At 41.4% G+C, this 17,034-nt stretch overlaps 1 protein-coding gene across 24 annotated transcripts in view; it reads right to left on the bottom strand.

The window, feature by feature from the left end:
• Nucleotides 1-17,034, bottom strand: part of PHF21A (PHD finger protein 21A) — a 197,798-nt gene that overhangs the window by 40,816 nt on the left and 139,948 nt on the right. For 14 of the 24 annotated variants that reach the window (XM_033204622.1, XM_033204610.1, XM_033204612.1 and 11 more), the window contains 3 exons: nt 12,408-12,614; nt 2,934-3,185; nt 1,638-1,727 (listed from right to left, as the gene is read on the bottom strand). In XM_033204622.1, the coding sequence (XP_033060513.1) occupies nt 1,638-1,727; nt 2,934-3,185; nt 12,408-12,614 (549 nt within the window). The remainder of the gene's footprint in view (nt 1-1,637; nt 1,728-2,933; nt 3,186-12,407; nt 12,615-17,034) is intronic. The other 10 variants (XM_033204619.1, XM_033204621.1, XM_033204607.1 and 7 more) reach the window with 3 other exon arrangements.

Here is a 17,034-nt window from a genome sequence, read left to right as displayed (position 1 = left end):
TAACTGTTCTTCCTACCCCCAGTCTTGACCATTCCCAATTTATTCTCTGCACAGAGGCAAGAAGAATTTTCTAAAACATAAATCTGACCACATCAAGTGCTTGCCTGAAAAGCTTTAATGAATGCCTGCTGCTCTTAGGATAAGGCCCAGGTTCCTGCATAGCTTACACTATTCCACCAGCTCTGGCCCCAGTGGACTTCTCCAACCTCAACTCTAACTCTAGCCTGCATGAGCCACATGGCCCTCTGTGCTCAGCCACAGCAAACCTCCTTTGGTTCTTTAAACTTAATGCATTTCTCCACCCTGGAACTACAGACATGTTCTGTCCTCTGCCTGGGACATTTTTATCCTTCTTCCAAAGTTTTATCAGGCTAACTCAGCTAGGATTTTAGGTCAGAATGAATGTCAACTCATCAAAGAAAGCTTGAAGGAACCTTCTCTAATACTCTAATAGGCAGGTAGGCTGGGCCACAGTGGCTCAGGCCTGTAATCCCAGCACTTTGGGAGGCCGAGGCAGGTGGACCACCCTGAGGTCAGGAGTTTTGAGACCAGCCTGGCCAACATGGCAAACCCCTGTCTCTACTAAAAATACAAAAATTAGCCAGGCATGGTGGCGCATGCATGTAATCCCCAGCTACTCGGAAGGCTGAGGAAGGAGAATCGCTTGAACCTGGGAGGTGGAGATTGCAGTGAGCTGAGATCACGCCACTGCACTCCAGCCTGTGTGATGGAAGCGAGACTCCATTGCAAAAAAAAAAAAAAAAAGGGAGGTATCCCTCCCATGGGCTCTCTCAGACTACCCTGTGAGGTATTTATTAAGGTATTTATTAAGGATTTATCTGATAAACAAGTGAAATCATCTTATCTAGTATTAGCATTGCCCAATCTCTCTCCAGAGGCTACGTGGAAATCATTTACACCACCGAACCACAAAACTCCTTCTTCTTCTCTCTTTGTCTGAAAACTAGGGCCTCAGATGGTAACTCTAACAGCCTTTCTACCAAGGAAGTCAACACTCTTCAAGGCCCAGAATGGGGAAATCTTGACATGTGGCACTGGGAATGGTAAAGTTAGCCTAATTGCTGGAAGAACACTCTCAGAAGAACATGGTAATGCAGGGCTGCTCAGGCCTAGGGAGAAAGTCCTCTGTACAGACCCCTAGCCTGAGCCTTCAGAAGCAAGGCCTTGCCTTAATGCATGATGCTCAAAACCATCCTTTCCAGGGTAGAACTGAAGAATGGTTTCTACTAGTTAGTTTAACTGTTGTTTCCTTCCCTACTCTTTTTGGCATGTAGGAAAGAAATAAGAAGTGCTAATTGCATTCTTTCCCCACTGCCAGGCAGACTTTGGCTAAATTCTTCTAGTAAGTTTAAGGTTTATAATGGTTTTAATTATTTTAAATTTAGAAAATGTTCCCTTTCCTTTACTTCCCCCTGCTACTACCACCTTTGGTCATTGCTAATAAACCATGATGACAAAATAAGTTTCTTCATGGTACAGAAATCAACAGTCAGAATTTTTAGCTAAATGGGATAGATAGCTGGGCTGACAAGCCCCATTACAGGCTACTTAGAAAGAGCCCATGAGGGTTTTTGTCCCATCTAATCTATCATTGGGCTTGCCATTGTTTTACTCACCTGTGGAAGAAAGTTTGGACGTGGAGTGAGTCTAGGAGGGGGGATAAACTGTGGTACTTTGATGGGCTGAGGAGGTGTTGCCTGAACCTGCTAAAAAAACGAGGAAGATCAATAAACCAGAGAGCACAATCACTCTTCAGTATCAAAGCTAGTATTTTTAGCATCACTACTCTTTGGATCAGACAATATTTTCTACAACATTTCATCATAAGTGCATCATCTGAATTAACATTGCATTAGGAAACTTTTTAACTCTCCCACCTGCGTGCTTTACCCTATAAAACGAACCAACCACATTTCTGTTTCCTCCTACACCTAATGGAGAACAGAGCAGGCTCAGTAAATCTTAGACAATTTTCTTTGACACTCAAGAACTTTTGCACTAATATATTTTAAAAGTCAAGACTGGATCCAAAGTAAAATCAACCTTGCTGCTTAGCCAAATAGGCTTTTTCCTGATACAAGCTAACAGTGAATGGCTTTATTCCTACAGAAAATTTTCTAACTCTCAGTATCTGGTTGAGTGACCTGGTTGCTTCTCTAAGGATTCCTGGGTAAGTGGTGAAGCTTCACTTTATTGCTCTCTAGTTTCACTCACCACTGGTATCATTCAAAAGCCACCAAGAGCTCTTAGGTGCCATTTTAAAGGAATTTTACATCAAAACTTAGATATATTTCTCCCAAGCTTCTGAGAATATCAGTTTTCTAAATGGCTCAATCCTAGAACTCTCATGAAAATTCTTGTTCAAGTACTTCCTCTTTAAAGGAATTTTTTTTTTTTTTCCTGAACAAAACTTGGGCACTGACACGGTTAATTTGTGAGTTTCTTGAATATTTTTAAAGTGCTTCAACTAACTCCAGTACTTTCTGGGTACAATCAATTTAAAGGGATATTAAACTAAAAGAATCATCAGTGAGTTTTCACCAAGGCAGTAACACAGCATAAGAGAGTTTAAGCACTCAAGTTTCACAGAAAAACACTGTAGACAGAGTGAAGGGAGAGGGAGACATAAATGAAACAGTGTGTATGCCTCTGTGAAGGAGACCTTCCCCCTAAAATCAAGTCATACTTTGACCTCAGATAATGCACTGAATTTGGTCCTTGGTGTCAGGACACTTCTGTAGTGATTTGAGCAGAAATGCCATATTCCCTTGTCAGCCCCAAAGGGGAATTTGGTATGCTAGAAGAATGATGGAAACTGAGAAATCCAGCAGGAGCCTAGAAGGGATATACTACACAAATGCATATCCTAACCTTCTCATGTGATCACACATGAGGAGCAGCTGCTGGCTTACCAGAGTGACTGTGTTTTTTGCCACAATTTGGACAGCCTCTGCCCCAGGCCCAGTGACCTTACTAGACGTCTGGAGGTTGACTGGTGTGTTCTGCACATCAGTGCTGAGCACAGCCTTCTGACTGTTGATGGCGGTCACCATAGCAATGGTAGGTCTCTGGCCCACCACAGAGGCAGGCATGGTCGCAGTTGCTGCTTTCAAGACGAGAGGTAGTGTCTTTGTGGTAATCATAGAAGCTGTAGTTACAGTCTTCTAGGAGACAGGGAAAACAGATATTAAGACACTAAATCTAAACTAAATAATAAACTAAATCCCACTAAACAATATGCTGCTAAACCTCGGAAGAAAACAAAACAATAATTCTCATAATCAATCAAGTTTCTCTGTAGAACACAACATTTCTTTAGTGTACATACAGCACACTCCTTACTACAGAGAAAGGCAATCTCTAGTTTTCAAGAGTTCTCATATTGGTGTCACTTGTAAATGGGTAAGTGGATAGTAATAACTGCAGACTAATTCAGGCACAGGGTTTTCAACAACGAATGGGGTAGGTGTACAGATACAGAATGTGAGTATACTTATTTCTTTTAGTTTTTCTAATTCGTTGCTTGCTCTCAATTAATTTAAACTTTGTACTAGTTGCAAATCAATAAGGTACGTATCATCTCTATCCTAACTGCTACAACCTCAGCAATATGAAGAAAGCCACCATATAATTCTGGATATATCTGCTTCCTGAGACACAAAGGCTGGGGTAAAAGGACAGTGTCTTTTTCTTTCTTTCTTTCTTTTTTATGGTGTCACCCTGGAGAGAAGGAAGGGAAACTCACATAAGGATTAGCATGTCGCCTCTGAGGCAGTTACCCTGAAGGCAATGAGTCCCAAGCTCCAGATAATGAAACATATTAGCCAACGAGTATACAGTAAATACCAGTTCTTGATACCAAAGGGATATTATGAGTTACTACCTATAATCTTTTCTCTGGAGAACTGCTGCAGAAGTGATCAAAGATGCAATGAAACATGACAAGGTGGAAACAAACATCTGAGTTTTAAAAGCCTGAGAGATCAGAAGATGAACTGAGGTGAGAGGACTTGACTGATGCTCCTTAAGTGCTATTGCAGCTTTGAAGCTGCACTTCTCTACACTTTTTACTAGAATAATTAATCAGTTACAAAACAAACAAAAAAAATATAACCAAACTCATTACATGGCCTAAACATCTATCTGGAGATAGATAGACATTTCGGGAACATGAAAATTTACCTGGTCAAACACACTGATTCTGATTTTGATACTACTCCACCTTTACTGTATATTTGCACTATCTGATTTGGCAGTTACTAGCCACAAGTTGCTATTTAAAAGTAAATTAATTGGCCCAGCGCAGTGGCTCACGCCTGTAATCCCAGCACTCTGGGAGACCGAGGCAGGTGAATCACCTGAGGTCAGGAGTTCAAGACCAGCCTGGTCAACATGGTGACACCCTGTCTCTACTAAGAATATAAAACGTAGGCCAGATGCAGTGGCTCACGCCTGTAATCCCAGCACTTTGGGAGGCCAATGCGGGCAGATCACCTGAGGTCAGGAGTCCAGTCTGGCCAACATGGCGAAACCCCGTCTCTACTAACAATACAAAAATTAGCCAGGTGTGGTGGCAGGCACCTGTAATCCCAGCTACTCGGGAGGCTGAGGTAAGAGAATTGCTTGAACCCAGGAGGCAGAGGTTGCAGTGAGCAGACGTCGTGCCACTGCACTCAGCCTGGTGAGACAGCGAGTCTCCGTCTCAAAAAAAAAAAAAAAAAAAAATTAGCCAGGCGTGGTGGCAGGCACCTGTAATCCCAGCTACTCGGGAGGCTGAGACAGGGGAACTGCTTGAACCCAGGAGGCAGAGGCTGCAGTGAGCTGAGATCGCACCATTGCACTCCAGCCTGGGCAACAATAGTGAGACTCTGTCTCAAAATAAATAAATAAATAAAAATAAAAAATAAATTAATTAAATTTAATTAATTAAAGCAAAAACAAAACATCAGCTCCTCAGTTGCACTAGCCACATTTCAAATGTCAAAAGTCACATGTGGTTAGTGGTGACCAAACTGAACAGTAGAGATAGACAGTATTTCCAACATCACAGAAAGTTCTATCACTGTGCAAGGCCAGTGAAAAGTACTTCCATTCTCTCAGAAACACATCTGGACAACTTCCCTTATGAATTTCTATTTCAGTGTCTATGCTTTTCTACTTCAGGGTATTAAGTTGTTTGCTTCTAGGGAATTATTTGTCTCCATTTTTCTGCCTTATGCACATATACACGTATTATCTAATCTTTTAAGATCATCACCCAAATCTTTGTTTCCTCTTCACTAAGTGGCTTATTCTCTTTGCCATTGCTCTTTAAATGTGAAATGAGAGTAAAGGGGGAACACTGATATTTATTTTGGGGTGCAGTGGATCATCTATCTTTGATCAGTGATGAAAACCAAATAAAAGCCAAATGCTATTTATTAGAAATGGTATATTAATAGTAGTATAACAGCAAGGACTGACTGTATTATCAGCAATTTGTAGTAAGTGTTTTTGTCACAGTGTATTAGCCCTAGTTTTCCATTTAAAACATGTTGATTTAAAGAACTTCTGAAGTGGTGGTCCAGTCACACCAGATGGCATTCAATCCAGTGCTACTACGGATTGTGGGAGTAAAGTTCTAGTCAGAAGAACTTACTGACATGGATTTTAAAGACACGCATGTTGTTACTGCTTTAAGAGAAGTCAATGTACTTTTGTTTCAAGTAAATCATCAATATTTTGAATAACTCTAAACTGATGAGTCTACAAAATACTGACTAAAGCCTCAAACTCACCTAAATTGTATACTTACCATTAACCCAATGCTTTAAAAACACTGAAACCTAACAAGTTTGTTCACATCTTAGGTTTGCAGTTTTCTTTCACAACTATGGTTATGGCTGATTTCACTACATGATTTCTAGCATCTACATACCCGTTTGTCCACTATACAGGCACAAGACCTAGTACTATATGCTTCAGTGAAAACTTTTTGAAGAATATATTTACTATTTATTGACACCAAGACCCAGGTAGTGCTTAGATCTTTACCCCTAGTCTGGTGCTTCTTCTTTCCCAAGTATCAGGGAACATAAACTAAGCTCCTGGGTTTAGATGACAAAAGGAATTTAGAACTTTGAAATGCAAGTCTAATGAAAAGGTCTGAACTGTTCTGGAAGGAGGAAGAAGAGACATAGAGAAGAAAGGTGTCCAACAACAAATTATTATTATTTTGTTGTTGTTTATTTATTTTTGAGATAAGGTCTCACTCTGTCACCCAGGCTAGAGTGCAGTGGCACAATCACGGCTCACTGCAGTCTTAACCTCCTGGGCTCAAGTAATCCTTTCACCTCAGTCTCCTGAGTACCTTGGACTAAAGGTAGGTGCTACCACACCTGGCTAATTTTTTTTTATTTTTAGTAGAGACGCAATCTCGCTATGTTGCCCAGGCTGGTCTAGAACTCCTGCCCTCACGTAATCCTCCTGCATTGCCCTCCCCAAGTGTTGGGATTACAGGTGTGAACCACCACACCCAGCCAAGAGATTTATTTATATGAAAACTGTGATTTGTTTTTAGCTAGTTAACAGTGTCTAAGTACGATCACCTTTAAGAGAAGGTGGCTGTTTCTCCAGTTTCACGAAGGGGTTTTATATTTTGACAAAACCCAAACTGCATGAGCTAGAAGTTAATGCAGAAATACATGGCATGGCAAATACTGCCAATAGCAAAATCCTTTTTATGTATTTATTTGCTAAGTTATTGTTGTTTGCCTGCCAAATATGAAGTATTGATTTAAAACAGATGGACTAAGGCTGGACACAGTGGGTCACGCCTATAATCTCAGCACTTTGGGAGGCCAACATGGGCGGATCACTTAAGCCTAGGAGTTTGAGGCCAGCCTTGGCAACACAGTGAAACCCCGCCTCTACAAAAAAATATAAAAATTAGTTGGGCATGGTGACGCACACCTGCAGTCCCAACTATCTAAGAGGCTGAGGTGGGAGGATCACCTAAGCCTGGGAGGCCAAGGCTGAGGTGAGCCGTAATTGCACCACTGCACTCTAGCCTAGGTGATACAATGAGACCCTGTCTCAAAGAAAAGAAATAAAATATAATAAAACAGATGAACTCCAATGTACAAATCAGAATTTAAGGGATTATTACTACGGGATCTAACTAACCTCCACATCTATTCTATATTATTTTGCTGGTTTAATTTTGAATGCAGTCATGTTGTATACTCAAACAACCACAAATAGAACCCTTCTCCCTTTTTTGTCTCCAAAAGTTTCTTTTCCATTTGGTTTTATTAACTGCTCTCTTCTTTACATTTGCATTATGCCATTAAAAATTAGAGGGCTGTGAATATAGGTTGGAGAGTATACCTGTACTTAACTGTTCTATTCTTTCACTTTTTCTGTAGATTGGAAAACTTTCAAAGTATACATACAAGCATGAGTTGGCGTTAACTAAGTAAAGCAAACTGTCCCCATTCCCCCTCCCAAAAAGCATTCCTCATTGCTTCCTCTATGCCTTGATATATGCCAATCACCCGACTTAGAATAAAAAAACTTTCTCCTCTTAGCATCTCCTCCCGGATGATTGCTACTTAATGTTTAATTCTTTCTGAAGTTGTGTATTTAATATATGTCATATATAACCTCCCATTTGTCCTTGCCCTCATGAACCTTTTGACTTCCCTATGACTGTTAAAAAACCCAGAAGTTTTGGCATGCTTTGGAGGGCTTGGCCTTATCTCCTCTCCATCGTTTCGTGGATCCCACGCTCCAACCACACCAGCCTACCTACGATTCCCAGGGCATGCATTTACTTTTTTGACTCCATCTTTTTGTTCATACTACTCTCTATACCTGTGAAGCTCTTCCCCCTTTGCTCTATCGCTAAAATCCCATTCATCTGTCAGGGCCCTGCTCAGATGCAACCTTCCTTGACAAGTACTTTCTGATCCCTCCAGTCAAAATTACCCTGTCTTCAAAACTCCTCTACATCTTTTTTTTTCTTTCTTTTTTTTTTTTTTTTTTGAGACGGAGTCTCGCTCTGTCGCCCAGGCTGGAGTGCAGTGGCCGGATCTCAGCTCACTGCAAGCTCCGCCTCCCAGGTTTACACCATTCTCTCGCCTCAGCCTCCCCAGTAGCTGGGACTACAGGCGCCCGCCATCTTGCCCGGCTAATTTTTTGTATTTTTTTAGTAGAGACGGGGTTTCACCGTGTTAGCCAGGATGGTCTCGATCTCCTGACCTCGTGATCCGCCCGTCTCAGCCTCCCAAAGTGCTGGGATTACAGGCTTGAGCCACCGCGCCTGGCCCAAAACTCCTCTACATCTTAAATTTTTTAAATTCTTGAAGAAAATAGAAACTCTCTAAATTTGTGAATTTAGTCTCCACATTACCTAGAACAGTGCTTGCACACAGTAGGAATGCCACCAATATTTACAGAATGAACAAAAATTACTAAAAATGATATACCAGATTTCTGGCAGGGAACACTGCTCTTTGGATACCAGAATCTACCACATAGATTGGTAGTACCAATAAATAGATTGGTAGTGCCAAGCGCAGTGGCTCATATCTGTAATCCCGACACTGTGGGAGACCGAAGTGGGTGGATCACTTGAGTTCCGGAGTTTGAGACCAGCCTGGGAAACATGGTGAAACCCTGTTTCTACAAAAAATACAAAAATTAGTTGGGCATGGTGGCCTGTGTCTGTAGTCCCAGCTACCTGGAAGGCTGAGGTAGGAGGATGGCTTGGGGCAGGGGTTTCAGTGAGCTGAAACTGTGCCACTGTACTCCAGCCTCAGCGAAAGAGCCAGATCCTGTCTCAAAAACAAACAAACAAACAAAAACCAAAAACCAGATTGGTAGTTTACCTGTAAACTCAAAAACCAAAAACTCAGAGGATCCTTTTGGTTTTTAACATTAAACATTTGCACTAAATAAAACAATATTCAAAAAAGGTTGGCCAGGTGTGGTGGCTCACACCTGTAATCCCAGCACTTTGGGAGGCCAAGGCGGGTGGATCACGAGGTCAGGAGATCGAGACCATCTTGGCTCACAGGGTGAAATCCCGTCTCCACTAAAAATACAAAAAAAAAAAAAAAAAAAATTAGCTGGGTGTGGTGGCAGATTCCTGTAGTCCCAGCTACTTGGGAGGCTGCCAGGAGAATGGCTGAACCTGGGAGGCGGAGTTTGCAGTGAGCCGAGATTGCAACCCTGGGCGACAGAGCGAGACTCCATCTCAAAAAAAAAAAAAAAAAAAAAAAAAGGGGGGCCGGGCGCGGTGGCTTAAGCCTGTAATCCCAGCACTTTGGGAGGCCGAGATGGGCAGATCACAAGGTCAGGAGATCGAGACCATCCTGGCTAACACGGTGAAACCCCGTCTCTACTAAAAACTATAAAAAACTAGCCGGGGGAGGTGGCGGCGCCTGTAGTCCCAGCTACTCGGGAGGCTGAGGCAGGAGAATGGCGTGAACCCGGGAGGCGGAGCTTGCAGTGAGCTGAGATCCGGCCACAGCACTCCAGCCTGGGTGACAGAGCGAGACTCCGTCTCAAAAAAAAAAAAGGTTTGCAAAATCAATTAAATATATCAGGTGGGCTACTGGATGGAGAGGTGCTATACAACACTGTTTTGGAGGTAGCCCTGGGCCTCTCACCATCCACCATCCCAAAGCAACACAGACTACCAGGGAAAGGAAAAGCTATTACAAGTATTTTGGAAATGTTTCCTTTGTGTGTGTGTGTGTGTGGTTTTTTGGTTTTTTTTGTTTTTTTTTTTTTGGAGATGGAGTCTCACTCTGTCGCCCAGTGTGAAGTGCAGTGGTACAATCTCGGCTCACTGGAACCTCTGTTGCCCGGGTTCAAGTGATTCTCATGCCTCAGCCTCCTGAGGAGCTCGGATTACAGCTACATGTTACCACGCCTGGCTAATTTTTGTATTTTTAGTAGAGATGGAGTTTTGCCATGTTGGCCAGGCTGGTCTCAAACTCCTGACCTCAAGTGATCCACCCACCTCGGCCTCCCGATTACAGGCGTGTGCCACTATGCCCAGCCTCCTTTGATTTTTATAACATAAAATGTTACTTGCACAGAATGTTTCCATGGGTTAAGACGGAAAACTCCTATGTAACAGGAAACAATGAATTCTACCACACTCTTTCTAGGTAAACATTTTCTGATCAACCTGTACTTTGGAAAGAGAACAACCTAACCCAATTCTGTTTAAAACTTAAACAAAAAGTGTCCTCTAGGCAACCTTTCAGAACCAATACAAGTGCTGGTAAGAAGATTTTTAAAGTCAGTTTTGAATGCCTAACTTCCAAATAGCCTTGGGGTGGTGATTAGAGTAAAAATTATGTAGGCTGTCCTAGCTATCTGATTTACAACAGGGATTTTTCTTTTTCCTTCTTTGGTTTTATACAGTATTGGCATTGCTTTTTTCTTTTTCTTTTTTTGAGGCTGAAGTGCAGTTCTATATGACGAATAACAATGAATGGCAATATAGAAGAGTAGCTGAATGGACATATTTTTCAGCCAGAACATCTAGGTTCAAATCTTAGCTCCACCACATACCACTCTCCATGATCTTAGGTAAATTACGTGACCTCTCTGTGCTTTAGTTTTCTCTTCTAAAAAACAGAGATGGTGGGCCGGTTGCGGTGGCTCACGCCTGTAATCCCAGCACTTTGGGAGGCTGAGTGGGGCAGACCAGAGGGTCAGGAGTTCGAGACTAGCTTGGCCAATATGGTAAAACCCTGTCTCTACTAAAAATACAAAAATTAGCCAGGCGCGGTGGCACGCGCCTGTAGTCCCAGCTACTCAGGAGGCTGAGGCAGAAGAATTGCTTGAACCCGGGAGGGTGGAGGTTGCAGTGAGTCCAGATTGCGCCACTGCACTCCAGCCTGGGCGACAGAGTGAGACTCCGTCTCAAAACGACAACAACAAAACAAAAACAAAAACAAAACAGAGATGGTAATAATAACTTCCTCTTAGGATTAGGGTAAGGAGTATGTCCATTATATAAAGTACTTAGAAGACTGCCAGTATACAGTAACCTCTATTAAATGTTAACTCATCTTTAGTGTCCTTATAAAAAATTCATTCTTTACTTGCAAAATGTTGCACGTGAACCGGTCCAATGTCCATAAACAGTGAACTGCCAAGTGAACTATACTCTTTTTCTCTACATATAAAGACACAACAAAGACCCGGTGTTGGTTGTAAGAGGTATCCACGCTTAGATTTCAGAGGATCCCAAAGTCCTTGAAGTGTGCAAAAATGAGTGTATTAACGTACATTCTTCTGGAGAGGGATCTATAGCTTTCAACAGAGACATAAAGGGATCTGTGACCTCTGAGGATCCAAGTATCATTTGGAATCCATTTCCAAATACACCCTTTTTGTGTATCCTGATTGCCTCACTATTCTTAAATTGTATGCTTGTTTAAATGCCCTTTTTGGTAAAAACATCTGCACAGCTACGCCACGTTAGAATTTTATTAAGCTCCCACTTCTTTAGTTTTGAGCTGTGGCTTTCATTTCAGATTCCCATCAGTGTATTAGAACAAATTCATTTTCTCATAAATATGGGCTTAAAAATGAGTGTTTCTATGAACACTGCAAATATAGCACTCTTCTTTTTTTTTTGAGACGGAGTTTTGCTCGTTGCCCAGGCTGGAGTGCAGTGGTGTGATCTCAGCCTACTGCAGCCTCTGCCTCCTGGGTTCAAGAGATTCTCCTGCCTCAGCCTGGCGAGTAGCTGGGATTACAGGTGCCTGCTACCAGGCCTGGCTAATTTTTTTCGTATTTTTAGTAGAAATGAGGTTTTGCCATGTTGGCCAGACTGGTCTCAAACTCCTGACCTCAAGTGATCTGCCTGCCTCAGCCTCCCAAAGTGCTGGGATTACAGGCATGAGCCACTGAGCCCAGCCATAGCACCTTCCAAATGCTTCTTTCTATCTGGTCCCAAGAGCACTGATCCTGGAATAGCTCTAGGCCTACTTGCTAAGAATTCCAGAAAAGCAATTCCAGAAGAGGTCAAGTCATAAACTTTTAGAACAAGTGTAAATAAATACCTCAAAAAATTCAAAATAAGATTTTAATTCTGCTGTAAAGCAGAGAAGTGATTTTTCTTTGTTATTGACTACCTTTCTCCCCTTCTTCAGACAGGTGGGAAATCATTTTGATTTTTGCTTCTTAGTAATGCTATTTCCTTCTGCCAATGATTTCAAATGATACTTATCTGGGTTATACTATAAAAAAGCAATCAAAATAACTTTTGTTTAGTTCTAGCTGAGCTCAGTATAGTATGAGACAGGACCCAGTTCTATATGACCAATAACAAATCAGTCTACAATCTGCAGCCTGCAATGTTCCATCCACACGTTTACCTGTGAAGCAGTCAGGTTGGGAGAGGCTGCAGCTGACTGCTGGGTGTGGTGGTGGTGGTACTGCTGCTGTTGTTGTAGTTGCTGTAGTGGTTGCTGCTGTGCTGTTTGTAGTTTGTTTTCAGATTGTGGCAATGGCTGTATTTGGAACTTGTCCGGTTGTTCTTGCTTTACTATCAGGTTCTTCCGTAGCTGTTCAACTACTCTTTTCTACCAAATGAAGACAAAAAGAAGTAAAATATATTATAATACTGCTCTATCAGCTGCATAGAAATATGCTCTGACATCTTTCCTGTAACTAGCTTCATCTAAAACTTATTACATCTAAATTTACACAGGTTCTACATATGAAGAGCTTAAAGCATTTAATATACATTATTGCTAATATGAAACTGATGGTGTAAGAAATGTTTTATATATAAAGGGCAACTGAGGCAACACAGCAGAGTTCAGATGTCCTGTTATTAACTTAGCATGCTAAGGGCAGTATACAATGTAGCAGTAAAAAGCAGGACTCTGGAGCCATCCTACTTCAACTCCAATTTCGGTTTTGCTACTCACAGCTCTAAGATGTTGGGTAAGTTTATGAACCTACCTGTGCCTCACTGTCTTGCTCTCTAAAATGAGGTGGTTAACAGTATCCTTGAGGTTTTTATGAGCTCCAAATGACTTGTTATATGGAAAGTACTCAGAACTGTGATTGGCACGTTGTTGGTCATTATTATTATTATTATTAGAGATAGGGTCTCTCTATATTGCCCAGGTTGGAGTATAGTAGCTATTCATAGGTGTAGTCATAGTGCATGCACTACAGCCTTGAACTCCTGGCATCAAGCAATCTTCTCACTTCAGCCTCCCAAGTAGCTGGGACTACAAGCACACACTACTAGGCCCAAGTTATTATTTTTTGCATATGATAACACAGATATTAGCCATAGTAATTTTTATTAAGCAAACATCATGTATCTGTCCCAGTTGAAAACATTAAACAGATTGTTAAACAAAGAAATCTTGATCCCAGTAACATGCCATATAAACAACAGACATTCTAAATTACTGAAATGTGTAACTCATGAGCAGGACTTCTTCGCTGGAACAGGTTCTGTGGAGGTATACACGTTTGTTTAGGCAGAGTAGGCATTTAACTGCACGGAGTGAAAAATTAAAGTCAAAGTTCTTCAAACTTTCTAGACCTTGCTCAAATCCAAGAGAAATGTGTTTCTGGATATCTTCATTACTGTAATACATTTCAACAGAATGTAAGCCCCATGTGTGCAGAGGCTTATTTTGTTCACAACTATACTCTGCACTTAGAACTATATTGCTGGCTGGGCGCAGTGGCTCATGCCTATAATCCCAGCACTTTAGGAGGCCAAGGTGGATGGATCACTTGATGTCAGGAGTTCGTGACCAGCCTGGCCAACATGGTGAAACCCCATGTCCACTAAAAATACAAAAATTAACCAAGTATGGTGGCACATGCCTGTAATCCCAGCTACTCAGGAGGCTGAGGCAGGAGAATTGCTTGAACCTAGGAGTTGGAGGTTGCAGTGAGCTGAGATCATGCCATTGCACCCTGCACTCCAGCCTGGGCGACACAGTGAAACTCCGTCTCAAAAAAAAAAAAAAAAAAAAAAACTATACTGCTGAGTAAATATCCTTGTTCTCTTTACATGATGTGTAAAGTGGTGGGACCAAAGACCAACAAATGGCTCATAAAGCATGTAATAACTATTTGGGGGCCATATTTGGGCTCTGACTCTCCTGCCCTAATGGGAGGAAGAAGGTAAAAGCAGCATTCCTCTCATATCTTATACACTTTCAAGTTAGTTCATTAGCGGAGGTGTGCTATTTCTGATAAAAATAGATTGTGATTTTCTAATATAGATTATGAATGAAGAAAAATAAGTGAACAAAGAGCTTTAAATAGATGAAACCATAAGAGCTAGGTTAATTTTCAAATACCTGCTTATGGCTATAACCAACTTCATCCCCCATATTCTCTAAAAAATGCAAATCTGTGGATTACTCATTTAACATATTTGAACATTAAAATGTGTATAAAATGAATTTCTAAAACATTTAAGTAAAAAAAAATGTTTTCTTGAGAGTTGTTTTTGTTTGCTTATTTTTTTGGTATTTTTCTCTCTTTTTTTGTTTTTTTTTTTTTTGGTTTTTTTGAAACAGGGTCTGGCTCTGTCACCCAGGCTCGAGTGTGACGGCACGATCTTGGCTCGTTGCCACCTCCACGTCCCAGGCTCAAGTGATCCTCTCACCTCAACCAGCCAAGTAGCTGGGACTACAAGAGCGTGCTACCATGCCCAGCTAATTTTTTTATTTTTTGTAGAGATGGGGTTTTGCCATGTTGCCCAGGCTGGTCTCAAACTCCTGAGCTCATGCAATCTGCCCACCTTGGCCTCCCAAAGTGCTGGGATTACAGGCATAAGCCAACCATGCCCGGCCGAGAGGCTTTTAGAAAAATATTTTTATTATTGATTCTTTTCAGACAATTAAAATATCATATAAAGGCCAATTTTTTGGGAAAAAAAATTCTGCTATGCATTATGTTCTGCTAGCACTGCCTCTCTAAGAAAATTTTTAAAAAATGATGCAGAGTTTAAAGTCTTTGCAAAACTATCTGCAAATTAATACAATATCAAATGCTTATAAAAATTAACTTTCAAGTCTTCAAAATTGTATTTCTCCAAAATAAAAGGCAGAATAATTAAACTGCTATAGTTTAGGATAAGGCGCTGTGGTGGTGCTGCAGATAATGTTGAGAATCTCATATAAATTTTATTGCTTGGTGACTGCCAGAACATTTAGACATTTAAAAATTAAATAATTATTTAGAGTTGCTTTCAGTCCTCCTCCCAATCAGACATCAAACATATTAACGAACTAGCTAACATGCAGCATCAGCAGCCAGAGAAAGGAACCCCAAGAGCTCTTACAAAACAAAAACAACAATGAAAAACAAAACCCAAAACAGATCAAATCAGAGGAAGGAGATAAGTCAGGAGGAAATAATACAACATAAACATGACACCTGCCAAAAAATTAACTTTGGACAAAAACGGCACAGGAAACTAATTACTATACCAGTCACAAAAGGAAAGGGTGTTTTTTTCTCCTCTACAGCCATCCTTAGGAAATACAGTGTGCTCTCCTACTCACTGCCTAGCTAAAGTAAACTAGACGCAAGAAACAAAGCCCAGAACCCGCTCCCAATGTCGTGTACAACAGAAGGGAACAGTAGGGAAAGCAGGAGCAAGGGATGCGGGCTAGAGTACTACTCTTCAGCCATATGGCTAGAGCAAGGTGACGACCAATCAGAACCAGAATCAGGAGCGTGGGAGTCAAGTGAGTCACACTGCATTCACAACTGCTCCTCCCCCAGGACCTGAAACAAAGCTGTGGAAGCTTGGGGTGGGGGCTCGTGGGGGGACATGATCAAAATACTTGCAAACTTAGATCAGTCCTTGAGAGGAAAGGGAAAAAAAGGAAAAAGAAAGAGAAAGAGCCCTGCATTACAGGTCAGATCATAGGAGCTGGGTAAAGCTTTTCTTTAAAAGATAGCTTTGGTATGTCAAACTGCCACTCAGAAATGAATTGTCCCTTACTCCTTGCTGTGTTCACCAGATTAGAATACTGCACGTGTGGTTATACATGTCTGTCGTTATCTGTGGGAAAAAAAAAAATTAAATCAAGGTTTGGAGGAAGCACTGATGCCCTCTGTCACTTAAATATAGATGACTGCACTTAGAAACCAGTAACTGAAAGCCAGGTAAGTTCCGCAGCAGAGGTGCTCCTTAGGTGTGGAGACCCTGCAAGCTCTTCCAAGGACTGGGAGTAAAGGAGAGTTGCTGTGCATATTAGCTGGCTTTTCTAAGTCTCAAAATCCAGTCTCGTTCTAGCTCGGTCTTGCAGCTCTGGCAAATACAGCACTCAAATGACCTCAGAGGGACCCCGGATTTAGGTCAGTACCACTTCTGGGTGGCAGCAAGAGAATACAGCGAAAATATCTCAAAAATCCTAGCTGTGTGGTATCATCCAAGGTTCTCACTGCCCTCTATACAAAGGATATCCTCTCATCTCCACAGGAGATAAGCCTATATTTTTACTACTATGTGTTTTAAACGAGGAAGTTATGACTGCTGCTGGTCATCAACGAAGGTTATACTGGCATACATGATTTGATATTTTCAAAGGTATTCACATATAATGGAGATCTTTACATGTAGCTAACTATATTGGAACATTATCCTGAAGCTTTGAGAAAGGGCTAAATTTCACAAACTGGCCATTCATCATTCACTGATAAGTTAATGAGAGTTAAAAGAGAGAGAAAAAATCAGGGAAATGAAAAAAGAAAGCTGGAAAGAACAAAGGCAGAAGCAAGAGGGGGAGAAAAAATTAATAACTTATCATCTTTTCTTAATATATTTCTATAAACAATGAGCCAATGTGCCAGGCCTCCAGAACTGCTAGTACCGCCCCCTTCAATCCATCTGTCAAGAACTGCTCCATAAACCCAGCATGTAACACGGAGCCTTAGATTCCCTTGACATTCACGTCACTGGGTTTCATCAGGGTTTGTTCAGGCAGAAGAGTTCACAGAGCCTCTGAC

This window comes from Trachypithecus francoisi, unplaced genomic scaffold, assembly GCF_009764315.1.
Source record: "Trachypithecus francoisi isolate TF-2019V2 unplaced genomic scaffold, Tfra_2.0 Lachesis_group8, whole genome shotgun sequence".
Lineage (NCBI taxonomy): Eukaryota > Metazoa > Chordata > Mammalia > Primates > Cercopithecidae > Trachypithecus > Trachypithecus francoisi.
The sequence above is the reverse complement of the archived record's forward strand: the minus strand, read 5'-3'. Positions and strand labels throughout refer to the sequence as shown.